A 20288-nucleotide genomic window follows, 5' to 3' on the forward strand; every position below is an offset into this window, starting at 1 on the left:
ATAAGTATCCTGGAATACCAACCCAAACATTTCCAATCCTGTTGCATCTTTTTTTGGTAAAGTTTAATTGCAGAGACACGGTCTCATTCTTGCTGGGATCCAGCTGCCACTGTTTCCCTCTGAGTGCAGCCACGAAAGCCACAGCAAACGTGGCAGGAGTGAATGTGTGCTAGCAGGTCCTCCCATTCACAGTCCAGCACATTAATCACGATATTAAGGAATGTACAGAACTAAGCAGGGGCACAGTTGGGTACCACACACATCCTCAGCTGTCTCAGCTCCAGCCACAAGCAGGGGACAATGCAGAGGCCAGGGCAATGCCACCTGAGGGAATCCCACTGAACAGCACAGCCTGTCTGAAGGGAAACAAAGCCTTGGTGCTGAAGAACAGATGCTTGCTGCTTCACTGATGAAATGTTCCAATATTGTGTTTTTCCCCTTGTCCACTGGACACTATTACTGTTTTTCCTTCATTGCCTGTGCCAGATTTTAAAAAAAGGCAGGAGGGAATAAGAAGAAACATGTGTTTCCAAGACTGCAGTTCCTGCCTATTAAAAGAACATTTTAAAAAAGTAATAGCTACATCCAGAATACTATTTATCCAGCTTTAAAAGTGGAAGCACTTAGTCCAGTAGAAGAAAAGAATTTAAAGGACTATCAAGCTTATTCCTTCTTTAGGACTCCTCTTGCAGTGTTCAATACTAGAGCATTGTAATCAAGTGTTGTCTTGATGATTTTGAAAAATGAACAAATTTATTCCAGATGTGAAAGTCTTTGAGGCTAAAGAACTCAATAACACATCAATACTGCAAAGATTGTGGAGATTAAAAATAGCAGCAGGAGGTTTTGTGTTCACTTCACTTCTACTGGAACAAAAAATGCTGAACACGGTGTATTCTCCCAAAATGGCTGTGATGTCTCCTATAGTCTTTCTCATACTGAATTCTTTACATAACCAGTTGAACTCTTTTAGGATTATCTAGGCATCCTTTCTTTTCACATGCCCTTTTGGATGTTTTCTTCTTCTAGTTCTAGTTCTGCAGGCCATGCCTGGACAGCAGAATCCTTAGCCATGCAAGCCCCAAGCACATGCCCACTTAAAATCACGTGTTTCAGCTCTAATTGGTTTCAATATGACTTAAGCCCACAATAAAAGCACTGTGTCCCATGCAACTATGTTTGTGCCTACACATTTCCATAAGCAAATAAAATAATCCACAGTTGTACAGCTTTATAACACTATTCTGATAAGAATTTCTTCTACATAAATGTCACACTGCAATTTCCAGTCCAGTCAGTTTTTCACAGGACAATCCACAATAAAATGCCCCACAGCTTTTTATGCTAGACTGTAAAGAAAGATCTAACACTTGTTCTTGGCTTTAAGTGGTAGCAGAGTGCTCCCAGAGTAGCAATTCCATTTCCAAAAGTATAACGATGTCCAGCCTCAATACACTCTGTTATATCAGCCTGAGGTTTGTCAATAATACATAACTTCATGTCTGAATCTAATATTTTTTTAAGAACCCATATACAGTATTAGTTTCCCAAACATAAGAGATTGTTCTAAACCTAAAGATGAATCACCACTGGAGATCTACCATCTGGAAACAAAGTACAGCTTTTCCTGCAGCACAGGAAAGAATGGCATCTAAGAACTGTAGCTCATCCACAACACATTAGACCCAAGGTAGGAAATACAAGGAGAACATTTTCATGTCTGTGTGATCAGCAGATATTTGAATTTCTTATGACCTGAAAGAAAAGCTCAGACAAAATAGCTATCAACTTATGAATCCTTGAGATGTCACAGGGAAAGAAAAGGGGTGTGAGGGATAATCACTGCACACTGTATTGCGCTCCTGGTATTTATATTCTGGAGTGCTTATTGACATGTTAGTTGGAGACTTAACTTTAAGGGCACATATTCATCTAGAGGTGTTTCAGGAGAACTGTTCATCAGCAAGCCAAGCTGCTGTTCACATAACCCACTGCAGCCTTGCTGCCTGCCCTGCTGAGGCTCTGAGCAGAGCACAACACTGCTTCTGCCACTGATGGGAGGTCTGACATGCACCTCCAGCCACCAGCCCAGGGACAGAGGAAGGACTCTGGCTCAGAAGCAGCATCCAGCTCTGCCTCAAGCTGCTGGGCAAGTCTTAGAGCCAGCTTTGGATTTCAAAGCTCTTTTCCTTCCAACCCAAAACCTTCTGTATGTCCGTGTCCCTGTCTGCTAAACTGATCTTCCCTCACATTATTTTCCCAGCCAATTATATGGGTCTGAATTTGCTGCAGTTTTCAGTTTGGTTCAGTGAGAGCCAGAGCCCCTACAGATAGCCAGACACTGCAAATGGAAAGGCATAAGATGTTAAAGTAAATCTCAAGATACATACAACAGAATTTACCTTTATTGACCGCATATTTTGAGGTACCAAAGGACATAATGGTCAATTGTTCCAAGGCAAAAGACATTGTTGCAAATTCAGCAGAGGCAGCATGTAATTCCTTTCACGTGACTGAACAGAAACACACATCACAAAACTAACTGTAAAAGAGATGTCTTCTAAGTCTGTTTAACAACAAAAGCATTGGTGACTCCTTTGAAAGGGTGTGAGTCAGTATGAAAGCCAAAACACTACTGAGAAGCAATAAATATAATGGGATTAAAATTATCTTCTTGCACCAGACAGCTGAGACTGATCATCAAGAAACCTCACATACCCTGGTGTGATTTAGAAGGGCCTCCTAGTGACAGCGATCTGTCCCTGGTCCTTCTTGACCTCAGCTGCTATTTAAGGAATTGGGAGCATGGTGGGGAAGGGGCTTGCACATCTGAGCCACAAAGCTGTGGAAAAATCCGTGACTCAGAAGGGGTAACTCGCGCATGCCCATCCCTGAGGGAGCTGCTGCCTCCCATAACATTCCCTTAAGTGGGAAGATTTGTTCATTTGAAGAGTCAGTGTGTGAGGTTTTTCCTTCCCCTTCTTCAATGAATGTATATTCCTTTATATCTTTAAATATGCCTACATACATGCACACACTGCTCGCAAAAAATAATGACGTCTGTGCACGGATTTTTACATTTCAAAAGCTACTTCCTTAAATATCACTGAAAATAAATCATTGCCTAAAGAGATGTTTTCACAGCTAAATTCTTAAGTTCCTTAATGTGTCACATTTAGCCTTTAATGGAATACATAGACCATAGTCCACATTTTTATGTCTAAATTTTAGTTATTCTATCAGCGACAGACTAACTTCTCACCCTTCTCACCCTGTAGCAGTGGGTAGAAACAATTGTGTACTTGACTTTGCAGACCACTATTTTTACTACACAATCAAAAGTTTCTGTTATCCAGATCTTATTAAACACATAATAGAGGACTAAACCACCATAAATGCTGGACATCACAAATGGACCAAGCTCTTTGAATCAACTACATTTTCATACAGTTTAATGAAGCCAAACTAAGTCATTGAGAGAGCCATGAGGCTTCAGACCAAGTTCAGTAGATTCCAAGTACACCAGGAAAACACCATGATGAATGGTAAAAGGAAGATGAAAATAAAAAAGTAGTCACAAATCTATCTCATAGTCCCAAACAGAATCTTTTATCTCATGTTGAACACAGCAATACACTCTCAAATTCCTAAAACAGAAACAATTTATGCCTTTGATATACAATGTCAAAGGACAGAGACACCGACCCCTTGGCTTCTCCCATTCTTTTGATATTTTGAAAATCCTGTGAAGAAATTAAATATCTTCTCACCCACCTCTCAACTGACTCTTTTACCTATAAGAGAATGGCTTGAATACAGTCTTCAGGAAATTACCCTGTTGGATCCAGATTTTTCTTATCCCTGAGCTGCAAACCCAGCCCTGGAAAGGAGGAGACAGATATTTTTGTCTTTGGCTGGTGATTACAGTAATTGGTCTATGAACCACGTTTTTAAAGCAATACTAGAAAAAGCAGAAAGTGCAAGGCTGGAGCAATGCTTCCTTGCTTCCTCATGATTCCACCCTTGCAGCAGAAGGTAAAGAGAAACAGCTTCAAAACATTTTCCAGAAGATGGCTGCTTAGATCTACTTGTATTCAGGAGGAAAGGCAATCCCTGTATTCTCTCATTTCCTCGCTGTCTTGAAAGCAAGAACCTGCCTTGGGATTTGAAGTTGATTGCACATGTTTGGCTGCAGACCCTGGCCATGGCACGTGTCTTCTGACAAGCTACTGAATGTGTCCTTCGCCACAACATACATTGTGTGATGGAATTCCTCAGCTGACATGCGCTCTCATGGAGTTACTCTCTTTTGTTTCCAAATTTAATAAAGCACTGAGGAAGCACAGAAAATGAGACACACTATGGTCAGTTCCATTCTTCACCTAATGATTCACCTAATGACCTGACCTTAAACATACAGTGTAGCATCATTTAAACAAAAAATGCTTGAAGATCCCTTTCCATTTACTCAATAATCCAAAAAAAAAGAGTGTTGATCCTTTGATTTAACACTGACTCTCTTTTTTAAGCAAGCAATGAAGATGCCAATAATTTTTTTTTCCATACAGGAGACAAATATGCTCATTCTGTGTGTGACAATTTGGTTTAAGTTAAACTGGCAGTATCAATGAGACTGAAGCACATGCCTAAAATGCCTTGCTGAACTGGGACCATACTCTACATAACATTCTCTCACAAAAGCTATGTCCAGCTGCTCACTGAACACTCAGGAGATGATGTGAGTATGGCAGTTCTTCCATATTTGAAAGCTGTGTTCATAGCCCAAAAAACACAGTCCAGTTTTGCTTTTTTTAGAGAGGAAAAGAAAGCCTGGTGGCTGAGAAAGTATTATTAGTGTGAGGCCAAAGATTCATCTGAGGACCACAGCCACCAAATCACTTTCATAAGAAGGCTCACTTGGGCTGTTCTACAATTATTGGTGAACCAAAGTATTGGTGACTGATTCTAGCTCTGCTGGGGGACTCATTATTGCATTATTCACATGAAACTTTGAAAAAATATGCACTATTTAATTGCATGATTAAGCTGCATTCTACTCTCAAAACAGATTTCAATAAAAGTAATAAAAGATCTCATCAACATTCAAGGTATTTTCATATCTAAAATCGGTGTTAATAAGTAATTGAACAAAATTATTTTCAGAGCTATTCAGTTCTGCTCATCTCCCTGCTCTTGACAGAACCAAAGGAAACACATTTCCACAGATATAAACAAGCATATACTTCCATAATCCAGAAAAAAACCTCAAGAATTGTTTAATTGACAGTCATATACCTGAGTGATGATCATAATGACAGTATTAAAATTATCACAAGCACCCTTCCCCATGCTTGGATTCTAGTTCATTTACATAAAATGTAAATTTACTGCCATTATCAAGTTTTGCATACAAAACCCAGTAACATTATTTTGAGGGAAACAATTTCAGAACCAAATACCTGTTTAATGCACTGTGCTTCACCTCTCACGTGGCATACTTTTGCTGACTATCACTAAAGTGCACAAGTCATAATTACATCCAAAATTTTAAAACTTGGTGTTATAGCAGATCTCAGGTACAAACTCACTGCAGGAGAGGCCAAGTGTGCCATTCCAAGAACCACACACAGTGTGAGATCCGTGAGAAATGTGCTGGGAAGCACAAAATCACTTATCAGTGAAAGGGTGGAAATTCAGGGGGTATCACAGAATACCTGAGGATGGAAGGAGCCTCTAGAGATCACCTTGTCCAAATCTCCCTCTCCAGCAGGGCCACCTGGAAAAGGTCACCCAGAACCACATCCAGACAGCTTCTGAGCATCTCAAAGGACAGGGAGTCCACAGCCACCCTGTGCAAGGGTAACAGTGCCTCACCATAACAAAATGCTTCCCTTATGTTCAGTGAAGTTCTATAAATTGTTTTATTCAGCAGAAAAACTGGATTAAGATGCTTCTACACATGCACCCCTTCTCAATGCATCCATCTTTTTCTCCATGCCTACTGTTCAGAGCCCTGTTCTGTTCTCAGCAGGATGCAGTTATTTCTGAAGTTGCACTTTACAACAGACTGTTGAATTGATCCAACTCTAAGTGCTACAAAAAGAAATTTTCCTTCCTCAGGGGAAGGAAAAAACAAAAAAAAATATTCTACAAGATTTTCTTCCTTTTCATGCTTCTTTTGATTTTTTTTTTGTTTGTTTCTAAACCAAGACATCAATGCAATCATAACCCACCTGCAAACAGCAGCAAGGCAGCAGTGACAGTGAAAAGGACTTAAAATCCAGCTTCACACCACAGGGTGTACAACCCCCAGCCCTGCTGTTCCAAGTTTGGCTCCCCAGGAAGCTGCATTTTGTGGGCATTCATGTTAACACCAGAGGCTGAACTGAGCACAGCACTTGCCCTGAGCAGAGAAGAGGTGCAGGATACAGCAATCACACAATCCAGCTCTTCTCCTCAATATAGGCCGGGTGCTGGAAAATAGGTGCAAGTAACATGACTCTGCCCCAGCTGGCACTGAACCCTCCACAGCCAGGAAGTTCACAGAAGCCAAGGAGAAGGCTCTTTATTTTTTTTTCTTCTTCTTTTCCACATACAAGTGTGAAAGGAGACACGCTTCAGTATGTCAGGGATGTTTTACAGCCATGCTGCACATTGTGCTAAATGACAGTGCTGGGGAGGGGCAGGGTGGGAGCAGGAATCTTTATTTAGCACTGGGAGCAGTAATTCAGCCCCTGACAGTCACATGAATGCAGCCCTGCTGAACACAAACAGTGCCTTTCTCTGCTATTAGGCAGATAAGGCTCCACTCTGGATTTGAAAGACTTACCCTGACAAACGATCTTGCTCCTTCTTCACCCTGCAAATGGTGGCAGAGAACTGGAGGAATCTCAGCACTTTCCTCTGCTTATATAACAGGTGTACTCATAAATATGCAAAGATGATTTGAAGATGCAGTTTCTAATCCATGCTTTATGCCTGAACAATTTAAATGACTTTCATCATGTAGACAGCACTGCCAGCTCTTTGCAAGTAGTTCCTTTATAATTTTAGTCTCTATTAGCTGTATTTTTGTTTAGTGTGGGTTTCACGTGAATTGAGAGGGAAAAAAAAAACCCCACCCACACTGAATGGGGATATAATTAAGAGAAATGCATTTTTAGATGGAAAATAGATGTCATGACTTAGCTCCAGATCAGATTTCAAGAAATTTAAGATGCACATTTTCCATAAATGCCTCACACTGCACAGAGAATATCCTAATCTAGCTCTAAGCAAACACGACAAAGTAGAACTAAACAACAATAACCAAAAAAGCAAACATCAAGCATGACTAACAGAACACATCATTCAGCTAGTGTCTCTACAGACTGTAAGTTTCAGCAGTTAACAAGTGTGTTACCCCAAGACAAATATTTGTTTGAAATCAATTTAAGAATAAAAGATTTCAATTTGCAACATGTTGGCCCTGACATGCTTCATGAGCAATCTTTCACATGTGAAAAAAGAAGCAATTGTAAAAGAGGGCATCACATGAATGACCTGCATGATCCTGCACCAAGACTACTGTTCTAGTAGTGGTGGAAAGAGGGATGACCAAGGAGGGTGGGGCAGGATGGTGGAATGACCCTGACAGGCCACACCATACCCAGCTGGCTTTAGAGAGAAGAAAGTCAGAAATTAAACAATGGGGGGAGAAACAGAGAGGTGAGAAGAAGCTAAAAACTGAAATTAAAGGCACATATGCTGGCTTTCTGTCACACAGAAACAGGTGATGCCAACCATGTCTTTAAGCACCAGAAATGCTACAGAGCTTTTGTGGTAATGAGTTCCTTCCAGAAAATGGGTGACAACTTCTCTAAATATGGACTGGTTTCCCAGTCCTGAATGAGGTCCCCATCTTTCCTCTGGGAGTAAATCACAGCCCCTTGTTCCATATAAGTAAATGCTCTGTCTCAAACACAAAATGTGTTCTTAGTACCACCAACAACTGCACACAAAGTGAAGAAAAAGTATCTGTTTCTTTCTGCCATACATCCTAGCACAGACCCTTAAATATCACAGACTGCTTCTGACTATTCACAGACCTAGCTTTAAGGGAAGTATACCCATTAGTGCAGTCCTGATGCCAGCACAGCTTTTGCCATTTATTTTTAGGTGAACTGGACTTGATTTTGAGTGAAAAAATAAATACAAGATTTTATTTTTGAAAAACTTACACTCCCTCCTTATTTGAGCCCCTGAAAATGAAGCTTCAGCTTTTACATGGAAAATACTTCCATACTTCTATATTGGGGAGATTTCAACCAGCTTTCAACTGTAATTCCTTTTGTAATTTTATTGCAATTCCTACTGTACTCTCCTAGGGGCCAAGCTCTGTGAGGTGTGGCTGCTTTATTGCCCATGCTGGGCTCAGGGCGGAATGCAGAATCCAGTGAAGGGGGTAACCCAGTCCATGACAAGTCATGCAACATTCTCAAAAGGAGCCTGGAGAAGAGCAGGTGCACAGTATTTCAGAACAATGTGGGCACTGAGATGCTTTATCCTCTCTTAACTCTAACACAACTATGTAAGCAATTTCTGAGGAAGAAGGACACATAATATGTTTCACTAAATCTTAAGTAAGACATTTAGGTAGCATCTACTGCCTACCATTTTCAAATTATCACTTTTTACAAGATACCCATTAGCCAAAGAACCTTTTACTCTAGGGAAAAGTCAAGGGAGACTTCTTTGGGTGTCTGAGTTAGAGCAGATTTATGACAGAGTAAAAAAACCTGTAAAATGGTGCTGGTTTTGCAACATGGAAGTGATGTTTTGGGAGAGGTTGCTGGCAGTTTCCTCCATGTCTGAGCACAAAGCTGTTGAGGGTTAAAAGCTCACTTTAAAGAAGAGTTGGCTTCTTCCCAATTTCAGTCTAATCTAGTCCTAGATACTCAATTTGCTTTGGTCTAAAGAAGGCACAAAGGACCAAGCTGGCAGATGAGGCCTGGTGGTGTTTCTAGTATATATCCTGCACCAGAATGGCTCATGAGGAAAGTCAAATCTGAAGCTGTATTTGTTACTGACCAGAAGTAACCAATCAAAATGTGTGTTTGAAGAAACATACATGTGCAATTTCACATTTTGAATGATGTACAATAGACATAACATTGCAGGTGATATTTCCTTATCAAAATACACAGAAAAGCACTTTGCAAGTCAGCCAAAGCCAGACCACCACCTAGGAATGACAAACAGCATCACACTGTAAGAGAACTTCATGTTTCAGAGATTTTGTGCTTTTTGCATGATCTTCAGGACAGAAAAGAGCCCAGACTATTTGTTCAGTAGTACAAAGAATTGGTGCATGAGCCAGCTGGGATTCCCCTCAGGAGAGAGAAACTGGCACTGATGAGAAAGGGTCCAGGCCTCCTATACTTGCTTGAAAAGTATCCCATGGAGAGAAAGCTCTTATGGACTAGGTTAACACTAAGTTACCAAATGTCTGTGAAAGGTCCAGCAGTCAAAGATGAAATTGAGCATTGCTGTGGCTATTCCTGGCCGAATGCATCCCACACACAGCTTCCTCACTTCTCACAATCACCTCTCCTGGCCACACAGCATCTTTGGTAGAACAAAAAACAGACAGGAGGCTGACTTTCAAAGCCAAGGAAGAAATATCAGACTTGCTAGGGCCCCTCATCTTCCTCACAATTACCACCAGCAGACAATACCAGCCACAGCATTACTGTGCTCAGGAAGAAAAACAGGGTCTGCGTTAAGCAACAACAAACATCTTCTCCCAGTGCAAACAAAGGAATGTTTCGCCTTGCTCAGAAGTGACTGCTGGAGGTCAGACACCAGCTTTGTGAAACTCCCAACAAAAAAACAGTTGACACAGACATTCAGATGGCAGCACAAAGGCACAGAGCCACTTTTGCTGCTCCTACACCTTCACCCATCAATGCAATGAAGGGCAAATACAAGTTACCACAGGCAGCCACTAAGGCAGAAGCAAAGACATCACAGCAAAGAGCCACCTTAGGCACAGGATGCAGGAAGGATTCATCTTCAGAGGAAGTGAGTACTTTCTTATTTTTAATCCAAATTATTACAATGGACAATATTTTAATGTAAAAACCAATGATTAAGCAAAGTACAATAAACTTTAAGGAAGCTTTTAAAAATGTTATTTTTCTGCTACTTCTTGCTTACATAGAAGTCCCCTGAGCTACAGGCAAATATATGAGTAGCCAGTATTTAAGCAAGAATTATCAGAGCAGCTGCCTTTGATACCCTCTCAAACTCTAATGTATGCACATCCTTACAGTGTTCAATATTGACTTAAAACAAATTACTACTGCAAGTAAATGTCAAGTCATCCCTAGTAAAATACTAAAGACATACAAAACCTGAAACTCTACGATGTTGCAGTGCCTTTTGGAGTTACCAGGAAAACATATATCATAATATTGGACCAGACATTTAAAAAATGCCACTACAAAAGTACCTGAACCAGTGTATTTCTGGTCAAGGATGGATTCAGTGGTTTACATACCTATGTACACACACAAACTTCTTACATTTATTTTGTCTTAGAAAAGAGCCATCCATCAGTTCTACTTGTGGGTTGATTTTTTTTTAGAAAGCTGTTGAGTCTTCTCTTCTATGCAAGTGTTTCAGTGTTTATCTAGTGTTATTAATCTAGTGTTATTAATATTTTCTGTCTTATCTTCAACCTTCATTTGTCTAATTTCCATTCCTAGGAGTTGAATCTTCTCATGTTTTGGACTGCTAATGTTTTACAGTATGGGAAAGTATTCCTCCATCCCCAACACAAGACTTCTCAAATAATCAAAATAAACTCCAATCTTTTTCCTGGCAGACAATGTTTATTAGGACTGCTTTAATCCCCAATGTCCATGACTCTACTCTTGGTCACTTTTCCAGATCTCTTCTGAACTGCTTGTCCAATTCTGCCAAGCCTGTGGTATGGATACAAAAATGACTGAATCAGCATTTGTAAGAGACTATAACCTTGTGACAGGAATGTGCCAAACTTTAACAGCATAAAATTCATAAACATAAAATTCAATACTTCTTTTCATTATCATAAAAAATATTAAATTGAACTGCTGATAGTCCCATTGTTGTTGCTTAAAATAACAAATCAACATTTTCTATTACAGCATGGAGAAAATTTGAAGTAGAACAAATTAAAAGTAGTGCATGTTAATTTCCCTCTCAAAAATAAACATCACTCCCCAGTCCATCAGTATTTTTTCCTAAAAAACCTCTCACTTCACAACACTCAGAAAACTTACAGCATCTACTAAAGAAAGTATTCATTATTTTTTCAGATTGAAAATTATGGCAAATGAAACTGAGCTCTTCCAGCAAACTCAGCAAAGGAGTTTGCCATTATCATCATTCAGGAAAGACCAGGGATATTTCTACATTTTGCTGTTTCACTTGGTAATTGTTGTTTGTTCATCCTCAGGCACCTGCCAGAGAAGTCTAGCATTTCAATTTTTTACTTCAAGATTCTTCAGTAAATTTGAACTGCATGCATCCCACCATAATTTTATTTGTTCACACATTCATCAAAAATACTTGATTGTTTAAATATTTCTTTCAATAAGCATAAGAGGCATGGCATCAAAAATTCTAAATTTTGCTTATTCTCCTTGCAATTTTAACAATGAAAAATGTGAGTTACTATGACTAAACATATTGCCTCAAAAGAAAAAGGGTGAAGTTTTATTATTTGTATTACCAGAAAGAAATTTTCTGCGCAATTCCAGAACTGTTCTGTAACGTGATATGAAAAGTCCAAAGAGCAGTTTGGTCTATTTTCTCACTAAAGGCAGTAATAGACACAACACCCCTGCAGCCATCCTGCTAACACCGTGTAACTCTTCCTGGAGGATCCACACAGATGGAAGAGTCCAGGGCTGCTTTCTCTGTTGCTAGGGTCTCTCTATTTTGCCAGGCTGTTTATGGACACATGGACATCCACACAGTAGGAAAAAGAGTGTCAGAACACTCAGTTTGGGTCTCTATGCCAACCAAAAGTCTCTGAACTTTTGCTGGTCTAGGCAAACTTTCAACCACCAGCCTACCAGTGAAAAACCAGGCCCCATTACTTACACTTCTGTGTTTGTCACAGAGTTCACTAAGAAACATAAGAAACATTTTCCTGGCTTCTGAGCAGCTCTTACCAGACTAGACGTACAAGATCGTTTTGATATTTTAATCTGAAATACAGATCAAGCCAAGATTTGAATGAAGAAACTGCAGATGTCACGGTCTGGAGATCTGGACTCTGAATCCAGAAAGACACAGGACCAAACAGGTCCTAGCATCCATTTCTACTTACACACACAGACAGCATTTGAAGAATCCCTCTGTCCCTTCCACTGCCACCATCCTGCAAACCCAGCCATACACATAACAGCAAAAACCCCCTCAAGCATCCTAAATAATAGCATATGTGTGGTTCAGTCTTTGGAAAGCAAATAGCCCTTCAAAAGTCAGAGGAAACACTTTCTCTTCCAAGTTATAATAATACTTCATGAGAGTCCTTTCTCTAGTTATCCAACCACTTAAACAATACTATTAAAAAGAGATCACTGAAATATCATATACTTTTCAACATTAACTCCTGCTGTAAAATAAAGTGGCAATCATCCACACCCTGGCACTTGATGCTGCTCTAAGCACTGCAGGTGATGTGTCCAATAGACTGTGCCCACCAAACTGCCAGGACTCTGCTCTCCAAAAAGGGATTGCAAGAAGCACTCTGGCACACCTCCCTCCATCCCCTGAGAGCCATGCACAGTGTCCTGGTAGGATTTCACAGGGCTTTAAGAGAGAAACCTCCTCTTCTGTGGCAAGAGGATCCAGCTAAAGCCACAGTCTTCCCAGCATGTGTCTCAAGTTGTATTGCTTTAAGTATTTCTACTCCCATATTTGCTGGCTTATTGCAGAATATGATGGTGTCCCCAATGTTGTAAACTGTTTTAAAGTTGCACTTCATACTAGTGATAAATAATACTGGCTAGCAATTAGAAGCCCTAGCTAAGATTAACAGGGGAAAAAAAAACAAAAAAAAATTATTTACACAGGTCTAAAACGAGCCATTCCCCAATGTGCTGCACCAAGTGGAGTTAAATAAAACCAGTTCCCATCTTTCAGTGTATGTTTACCCTAGTAATAGAAGGAAAGAGCAGAATTCTTCAGAGAGCAAGCATGTTTTGGAAATGCCCCCACACCACCACAGTCAAGGAGGGAAGCAGGAGCTGTGGTTACAATCAGGAAAGGCTCTTCACAAGCCAGGAAAAGACTGCTGCATCCAGAGCCTGAGCTGGGGCTACTGACAGCAGGGAGGTTCTCAAGAAAAGGGGAAAAAAAAGGAGGCGGGGGAGGAAAGAAGGCAGAATGGGATCATCATGAGTTTGGCAAAAATGAAGCTCACCCACTGGGGAAGATAGGGGAATATACATGCATAATTTTACATGGATTAAGAGTTTGTGTCAAATCTGTGATGCACTGTGGTGAATTCTTATACTGCAGTGACTCATCTTGTCTGACAGTTGCTGGGGAATTAAAGCAGTTATTTTTAAAAAATTATATGTCCTGCTTGACGCGTTATACAAATAGCCTCTTAAAAATTAAAACGCAGTCAATGCATTTTAAAGTATAGGAGAGCTACGGTACATTTAGGATTCTGTGTACCATACCACAAACAAGCTAGGAGCACCTAAAGGAATCTGCTGACATCCCTTCAGAGAAACAGGGATCTTTTTGCAGTTCCCAATCCAAATCCTGCATCAAAAACTAGATTATAATTTGTGCTTTTAGACAGCATGCAAACACCTTTCCACCGAGAAAAATTAATACAAAGGAAAGAGATGTGCTAAACCCAAATTCCTCCGATACCAAAGGACACTCGGTTTGCTGGAATCAGAATGAGTGCATTCCCCTTGTGATGGATTGACAAAGGCAGGTCAATCCCTCGCAGGGAAAGCAGCAGCTGACTCACAGCCACAGGTGCACACAGGTTTGGCGAGGGGAAGCAGCGCTGGCTCCTGCTCGGTGCAGCACAGCCATGCAGATGTGCCCCGAAGCTGCAAAGGGCAGCTCCTGCAGCCCGTGCTCTCCTCAGGAACACGCTGCTTACTCCCTGCTTTGCCTGTAAAACTGACACCCCCTCGGCAACTTTCACACATCCTTGGGAGAAGCGTTTGGAGTATGTCAGTTGTGTAACACAGTAAAGATCATCTGAATGATCCATTAAGTGTAACCCTTGGGCATCAGCGCTGCTCCACGTCAGCTGGCAATAAAGGTATATTTACAGCATGCCTCCAGGACAGCTGTTCTGGGAACATCCTGCAGATTTGCATAGGCTGTTTTACAAGGCATTACCATGTACTTCTACACAAGGAGTGCCAGAGAATTCTTTCGACACCCAGTAGAAGCCCTTAAGTCTAAAGAGCACAGTGAAGGAAGCAAATAAAAATATTCAAAATAAAAAAAAAGAAAAAATTCTTCAAATTCCAATGCCTTAAAATACTCATGAATGAATTGAACCTGTTTTTAAAATAATCAAGTTATTATCCCTCTCCAACTTGAGCACCATCAGAGAAACAAAATAGCTGATGAGAGGAGCTTCATCATACAAAGAAAGGGTTCTGTTGACAGCGCTCTTGATTTCATCATAATTTCCATGATATCCAGTATATTTTTTAAAGCCCTAGTCTTCAACATAAATTATATGAAAATTCCAGCTTTATGTATTTTGAGTAAATTAGTCCTCTCTCCACCAGAAAAAAATAACTGAAAACACGAGCCAACTGCATCCTAACAGCTCAAAAAACAACAAGAAGCAAATGTGAGTGTTGAATTTCTTAGTTCATTTCTCACCTAAGCTCAGACACACTGTCATTACTCAGGTGATACTCACTTTCCAAGCAGAGCAGTATCTCTCAAGGAGTGAATTAAAAGGATGACTCTGCGTCCCAAATCACAGAGGTGTGCTAGTTATTGAAATTTTCACACTTTAAAACCTCTCTGTGAGTGAAGTCAGCTGGCAAATGTTGGGGAGAAATAATAACAAGTGAAGCTAACTACACATCTCTGGTCTCAACACAGCAACTACAGGCAGACAACAAAAGACATAACTTATATCTAATAAAATAATAAACTTGGCCAGAAAGTGACTCAATCAACCCAAGCAATATTACCAAATATAATTGAGCCAGTCAATACAGTGAAAGTAGAGGACCAAATTAATTAGGTGACTGCAAGTCCAGTGCCTTTGGGAATAAGTAATCACTTATTAAAGATCTGCTGAGACTTTTTTTGAAAGTGCTCCTTGGAGAAAACCTGAGACTTTCAAAAAGAGAAACCTGCTATGCTTTACATGTTTAAAATGGAAGAGGACTGGAAGTATATTATGGAATATAGGGAGAATAGTTTCTGAACAGGATGGTTTTCAAATTTTCCATGTGGTGTCTGTGGTTTTTTAAGTGTTTCTGCTATGTTATCTGACACTTGGATAAAATACTGGAAGAAATATAGAGCATCTTTGGCCAATTAATTTTGGTTCACGAAATAATTGGAAGGGCAATTTAACCTTGTATACCCTGCAATTAAGGGCAAAATGAGAAAAGGGGGAGGGGGCATTTCTTAAATTCTTAAGTGCTTTTAAGAATGAAGGTGTTGTAAAATTACTTTTTTGGTTTTGTTTTTTCTTTTTTTTTTTTTTAATAAGACAGCACATTTCAGGACTCCTTGTTTTATTTAATCAGTTCTTCAGTTAACAACCCCCAAGCTATTCTAAAAAACAGGATGATTCATCTATTTCCACCCAGTACAATTTTATACATCGTTAGAAAACTAAAACCTCATAAAATCCTAAGCAGCCCCGAAGTACAGCTACTGCAGAGTGACATGTTGATTGCATCAGCCTAGAAGGGCCACTTCTGAGCAGTGCAAGCTTTAGCAGCTCAGGGAAACTACCAGAGTGCCAGAGGACGTGTACATAACATACAGCACCAAGCATGTTCCCTCAAACACAGCCTAACAAATGTCTCTAGAACATCTGGAATCAAGGATGATTCCACAACTTCCAACATTTAAAAAATTTAAAGCGCTGTTGAGCCACTGTGTCCTGAGAAACACAGAAGCAACATCCCCTTCCCAAAATGCAGTGAAAACACCAACAAGGAGTGTGCTGCTGGTGCCTGAGACTGGGTGTAACACTACATGACACCACATCACTGTGAACATGGCTCTCAGAGTGCCAGGCTCCTCCTGTGGGGCAGGCAACCTGCACACAGCCACAGAGGAACCTGCTAAGCACCTCTGAGCCTGGCTGATCCCCCCCTGCCAAGTCAAACTAACGAAACTAACAAAATCTAAAATGGTTATTCTCATTTGCATCCATAGTACCTTTGAAATTGCTACGTTTAAACCAAGAAAAGCCCATTCAGACCACAGCAAAGGGGAGGTGGAAGGCATGTGGCTTGCCCACAGTAACCAACAGGTTAGGCTTGTCACAGAGACAAACATCCCAGAATACCATTACATGCCTTCTGACCTTCCTCCTCCCTTTCAACAAGCAAGCAGTGCCCAACAAACAAGCACTGCTAAAAAAAAAAATAAAAAAAAAAAAAAAAAAAAAAAAAAAAAAAAAAGAAAAAAAAGCACTTTGCTCTATGGTCTACAAAGCCATAACCCCACGAGCTACGTGCCCAGCAGACACTTCCTGAGGCTCTCCTGCCACATCCCTGCTGCCAGTGAGGCAATGCTGAGTGCGCAGCTGAACCAGGAACTCGGGACTTGGCTACACGGGGTGGGGAAATGCCACGGCCAAAGTGAAACGTGCGATGAGGACTAGCAGTGATTGTTGTGATTGCAACACCTGCAGGGTGCCTGCTGTGCTAGTGGCACAGTAACCAGGTCTGGGCACAGGGACACCAGCTATTCTATGTTCAGCTTCAAGATGCACTGCGTGGGTAGGACCCACGCTATCACACTTCCTAGAGCTAGGAAGGAGACAGCTTTAGCTCACAGCTGAGCAATAACCACGCAATAATCCTGCTGCTGCTCCTCTACAAAGCAGCAGCCCTCCTTCAGAAGCTGTTCCTAAAGCTGCACTGGCCATGGCAGGTTTTGGCACAGAGAACAACGTGGCTTGGGTACAGGCAGCAGCTCTAAGACCCACAGTACCCAGAAATAAAAACTCACACTCAAACAATACAATAAATACAATATTTCAGAAATGCAGCACTTGAAAAAACATTTTCCTATCAAATCTGACTTGGGAAAGCCCTTTAAAAAGGGGCATAAATTACAGCAGTCACTCTGCTCCCAATATTATCAATGAGACCCAAACACATTAAAGCATGCAGTTGCCTATTGCCTCCAAAAGTCTCCTGCTCCACAAAGGCAGCAGAGGCACCCTAACACATCATGAGCAGAACACATGTTAAAACCTCAACCACATGAACTTTTATGCACTTGCATAAGTGTATCTCAGTGAATGAAGGCAGTGGACAGGCTCATTATGGCCAAGCAAAGCACAGACATAAGGTACTGCATGTTCAGGGTGTAAAGAAACACAGAGTTGCCTTGAAAACCATTTAACTAAGGAGTATAGCATGGCCAGAGTATGACTTCTACAGCACGATAAAATTGTACAAATTATTGATCCCACTCTCTGTAGGGACTAATTTTGGGAGCAGGCCAGGAGCTGAAATATGCCTAAAGGTAGGAGCTTTAAAGTAGTAAATTATTTCATTTTCTCAGGCACTGAAGACTGTCATGCACTTGACTAAGAACACAGCAACAGCAGCCTGGAGGAAGACACTGAAAATGTGATATTGCCTGTTCTTTACCTGCCTCCCAATTCCAACCGATCCTCATTTAGGCTGCCACAGTCAGAACACACGAGCCACCCCGTGTGCTGGGTGCACCACCAGTGGCACATGAAGAAAGATACTGTCAGTGGCCTAAACTCGTTCCAGATCTGGCTGCAGGGAAGTTACAGCTCTGCAGATACAGATGCCCAATTTCAAACCATGTCCCACTTCCTCAGAGCTTTCTTGGATTATGCTTACAGCAACAGAAACCGCACCATAAAACTGCATTACAACTTTGGTACACTACATTAGCATATTTATTGAGGGTCTATGCCAGTTTGATTTCAGGTTTTTTTGGAAGCATTTACTAACAGATGTTTTAATTAGTATCTCATTGGTGTGTAGACAATGATGTGACACACCAAGAAGCATTTTCTGCATAAAGCAACAACGTTACATGTACCATGATACAAACAGCTCTTCCCACCCTCACTACCACAGACGAGGGCCAATGGACTTGGCAGCACATCACAGAAAGGCAATTCTGTATTTAACTCCTCTCGCTTCAAGTTTTCAGGGTACCGACAGGGAGGGGGAGGCACAGAAATGAGAGCCACAGGCAATCTCAGTAGTTCATTCTCTTCACCCTCAAAGCGTTAAAACACAATGTCAACATCAGCTCCTCCCTGCTGATGAAACTGGCCCCAGTGCATTTTACTTTCTGGCTCGGAGCCCTTACAAACCGTTACAAAAAGACAGAAGACAGACAGACAGCTCAATATATTGACCACTTCCAATAACTAATTTGGGACACGCTGGGTCATTTGTCCCTTCTATGAAGTGCTGTAGCCTCTTGGTGGTGAACGAACCCTGATTTTTGGGGGCCATTATTAAAAAAAAATTAAAAAAAAAAAAAAAAAAAAAAGAGGGGGAAGCTAATAGCAGATTTGCGTTCCAGGAAAGAGCCAACGCTAGCATCAATGCACATGAATACTGCCCACTCTCTTCCTCCGGGAGACACCGATTACATCTGATACACTAAAACCGTCTCCACGACCCTGGTCGCTCGGTGGCCACCAGCGAGGACACTGACAGGCACCGCTCGCTGCCTGCCTGTCGCTCCTTCCCCGTGCTGGCACACATGGAAGCGGGGAGCGGGAGCCGGGCTGAGGAGCGGAGGGCGGGCTGGGGCTCCTGCTCATCCTCCCTGCCACGGCAACAGCTCGGGCTGCGTGCGCGCCTTCCCAGCCCGGGGACCGGCGGAGCATCACAACCAGCCACGCCAAGAAGCCACCACAACCTTTCAATTATACATTAAAAAAAAATCCCGCGGAAAAAAAAAAAATATATATATCGTTTCGTCTGAGTGACCTGACTAGTATTGTCCACAACGACCTTATCGGGGGTGTTTTGTTGCAGCCGACACACACACGCGCTGCGTGGACTCCGTGGGAGTCTCTCGATGCGGCCACAGCGGGGCTGGCTCGCAGGTACACGGCACGATTCCGCCAAGCCGCGTTTCCCTGGCAGGGCAGGAGCCCCCAGCAGCCATCCCCACGGATTGTTCCAGCTCCCGCACCACCGCGTGCGCGGCCGAGCCCCGCCGCCAGAGCCCCCTGCCGCCCCCGCCCGCGCCGCGGCGGAGCGCGGGGGGCTCGCAGGTAGAACAAAACCCCCGCGCCGGGGTCCCCGACAGCGACAGGGGCCGGCAGGGGAGCCCCCCGGGCGCCATCGGGCTGGGGCCGGCCCCGCAGGGCCGCAGGGCGGAGGGTGCGCGATGGGGGAGCGGGCCGGGGGTGCCGCGCCGCTGCCGCGCCGCCCGCGCCCACCCCGCCGCGCCTTTACCTTCGGAGAGCTCCAGCTCCAGCTCGGCCAGCCGGGCCCGCACCTCCAGCGGCAGGGACACGCTCTCCAGGCTGCGGTCCGCCATGCTCGCGCGGCGGGGACGGGCTCTCCCCTCCTCTGGCTGCCCGCTCTCCCCCTTTGTCCGCGGCTGGCGGGGCGCGGGAAGGCGGCGGGGCCGCGGCGGGTGGCTGAGTCCTCCCCGCGGTCTCAGCCGGGCATGCAGGGGGAGGCGGGCGGGCGGGCGGTCCGCGCGGGGGGACGGGGCGCGGAGGGAGGGAATGCGGAGGTTTCTCCTCTCCTCCCCTCTCCTCCTCCTCCTCCTTCGCCGCCTCCTTCAGCGGGGCCCCGCCATGGCTGCTCCCGCCGCCCGCCCGCGATCGCTCCGCATCGGCTCCTCGCCGCGCCCGGCCCACCCCCCGCCCGCCGCCGCCCGGCACCGCGGCGGCGGCTCCCCCTGGCCTCGCCCCGGCCCCGGCCCCGCTGTCCCCGCCCGGCTCGGGCTGGCGGCGGCGCTGGCGCTGCGGTGCCGCTGCCGCGACTGGGGCTGGCCGGGCACTGCCGCTGTCACATCCACGTGACCGCGCCGCCCCAGCG

General features: G+C 43.2%; 1 protein-coding gene across 3 annotated transcripts in view; it reads right to left on the minus strand.

Annotated features, from left to right (window-relative positions):
* DIP2C (disco interacting protein 2 homolog C) overlaps positions 1-19958 on the minus strand; it is a 311260-nt gene extending 291302 nt beyond the window's left edge. Inside the window, exon 1 of one of the 3 annotated variants that reach the window (XM_058021234.1) lies at positions 19695-19958. In XM_058021234.1, coding sequence (XP_057877217.1) covers positions 19695-19779 — 85 coding nt within the window. In that variant the 5' untranslated portion in view covers positions 19780-19958. The remainder of the gene's footprint in view (positions 1-19694) is intronic. The other 2 variants (XM_058021225.1, XM_058021242.1) reach the window with 2 other exon arrangements.
* Positions 19959-20288: the final 330 nt, after the last annotated feature.

Source organism: Melospiza georgiana, chromosome 1 (genome assembly GCF_028018845.1).
Source record: "Melospiza georgiana isolate bMelGeo1 chromosome 1, bMelGeo1.pri, whole genome shotgun sequence".
NCBI classification, from domain to species: Eukaryota; Metazoa; Chordata; class Aves; order Passeriformes; family Passerellidae; genus Melospiza; species Melospiza georgiana.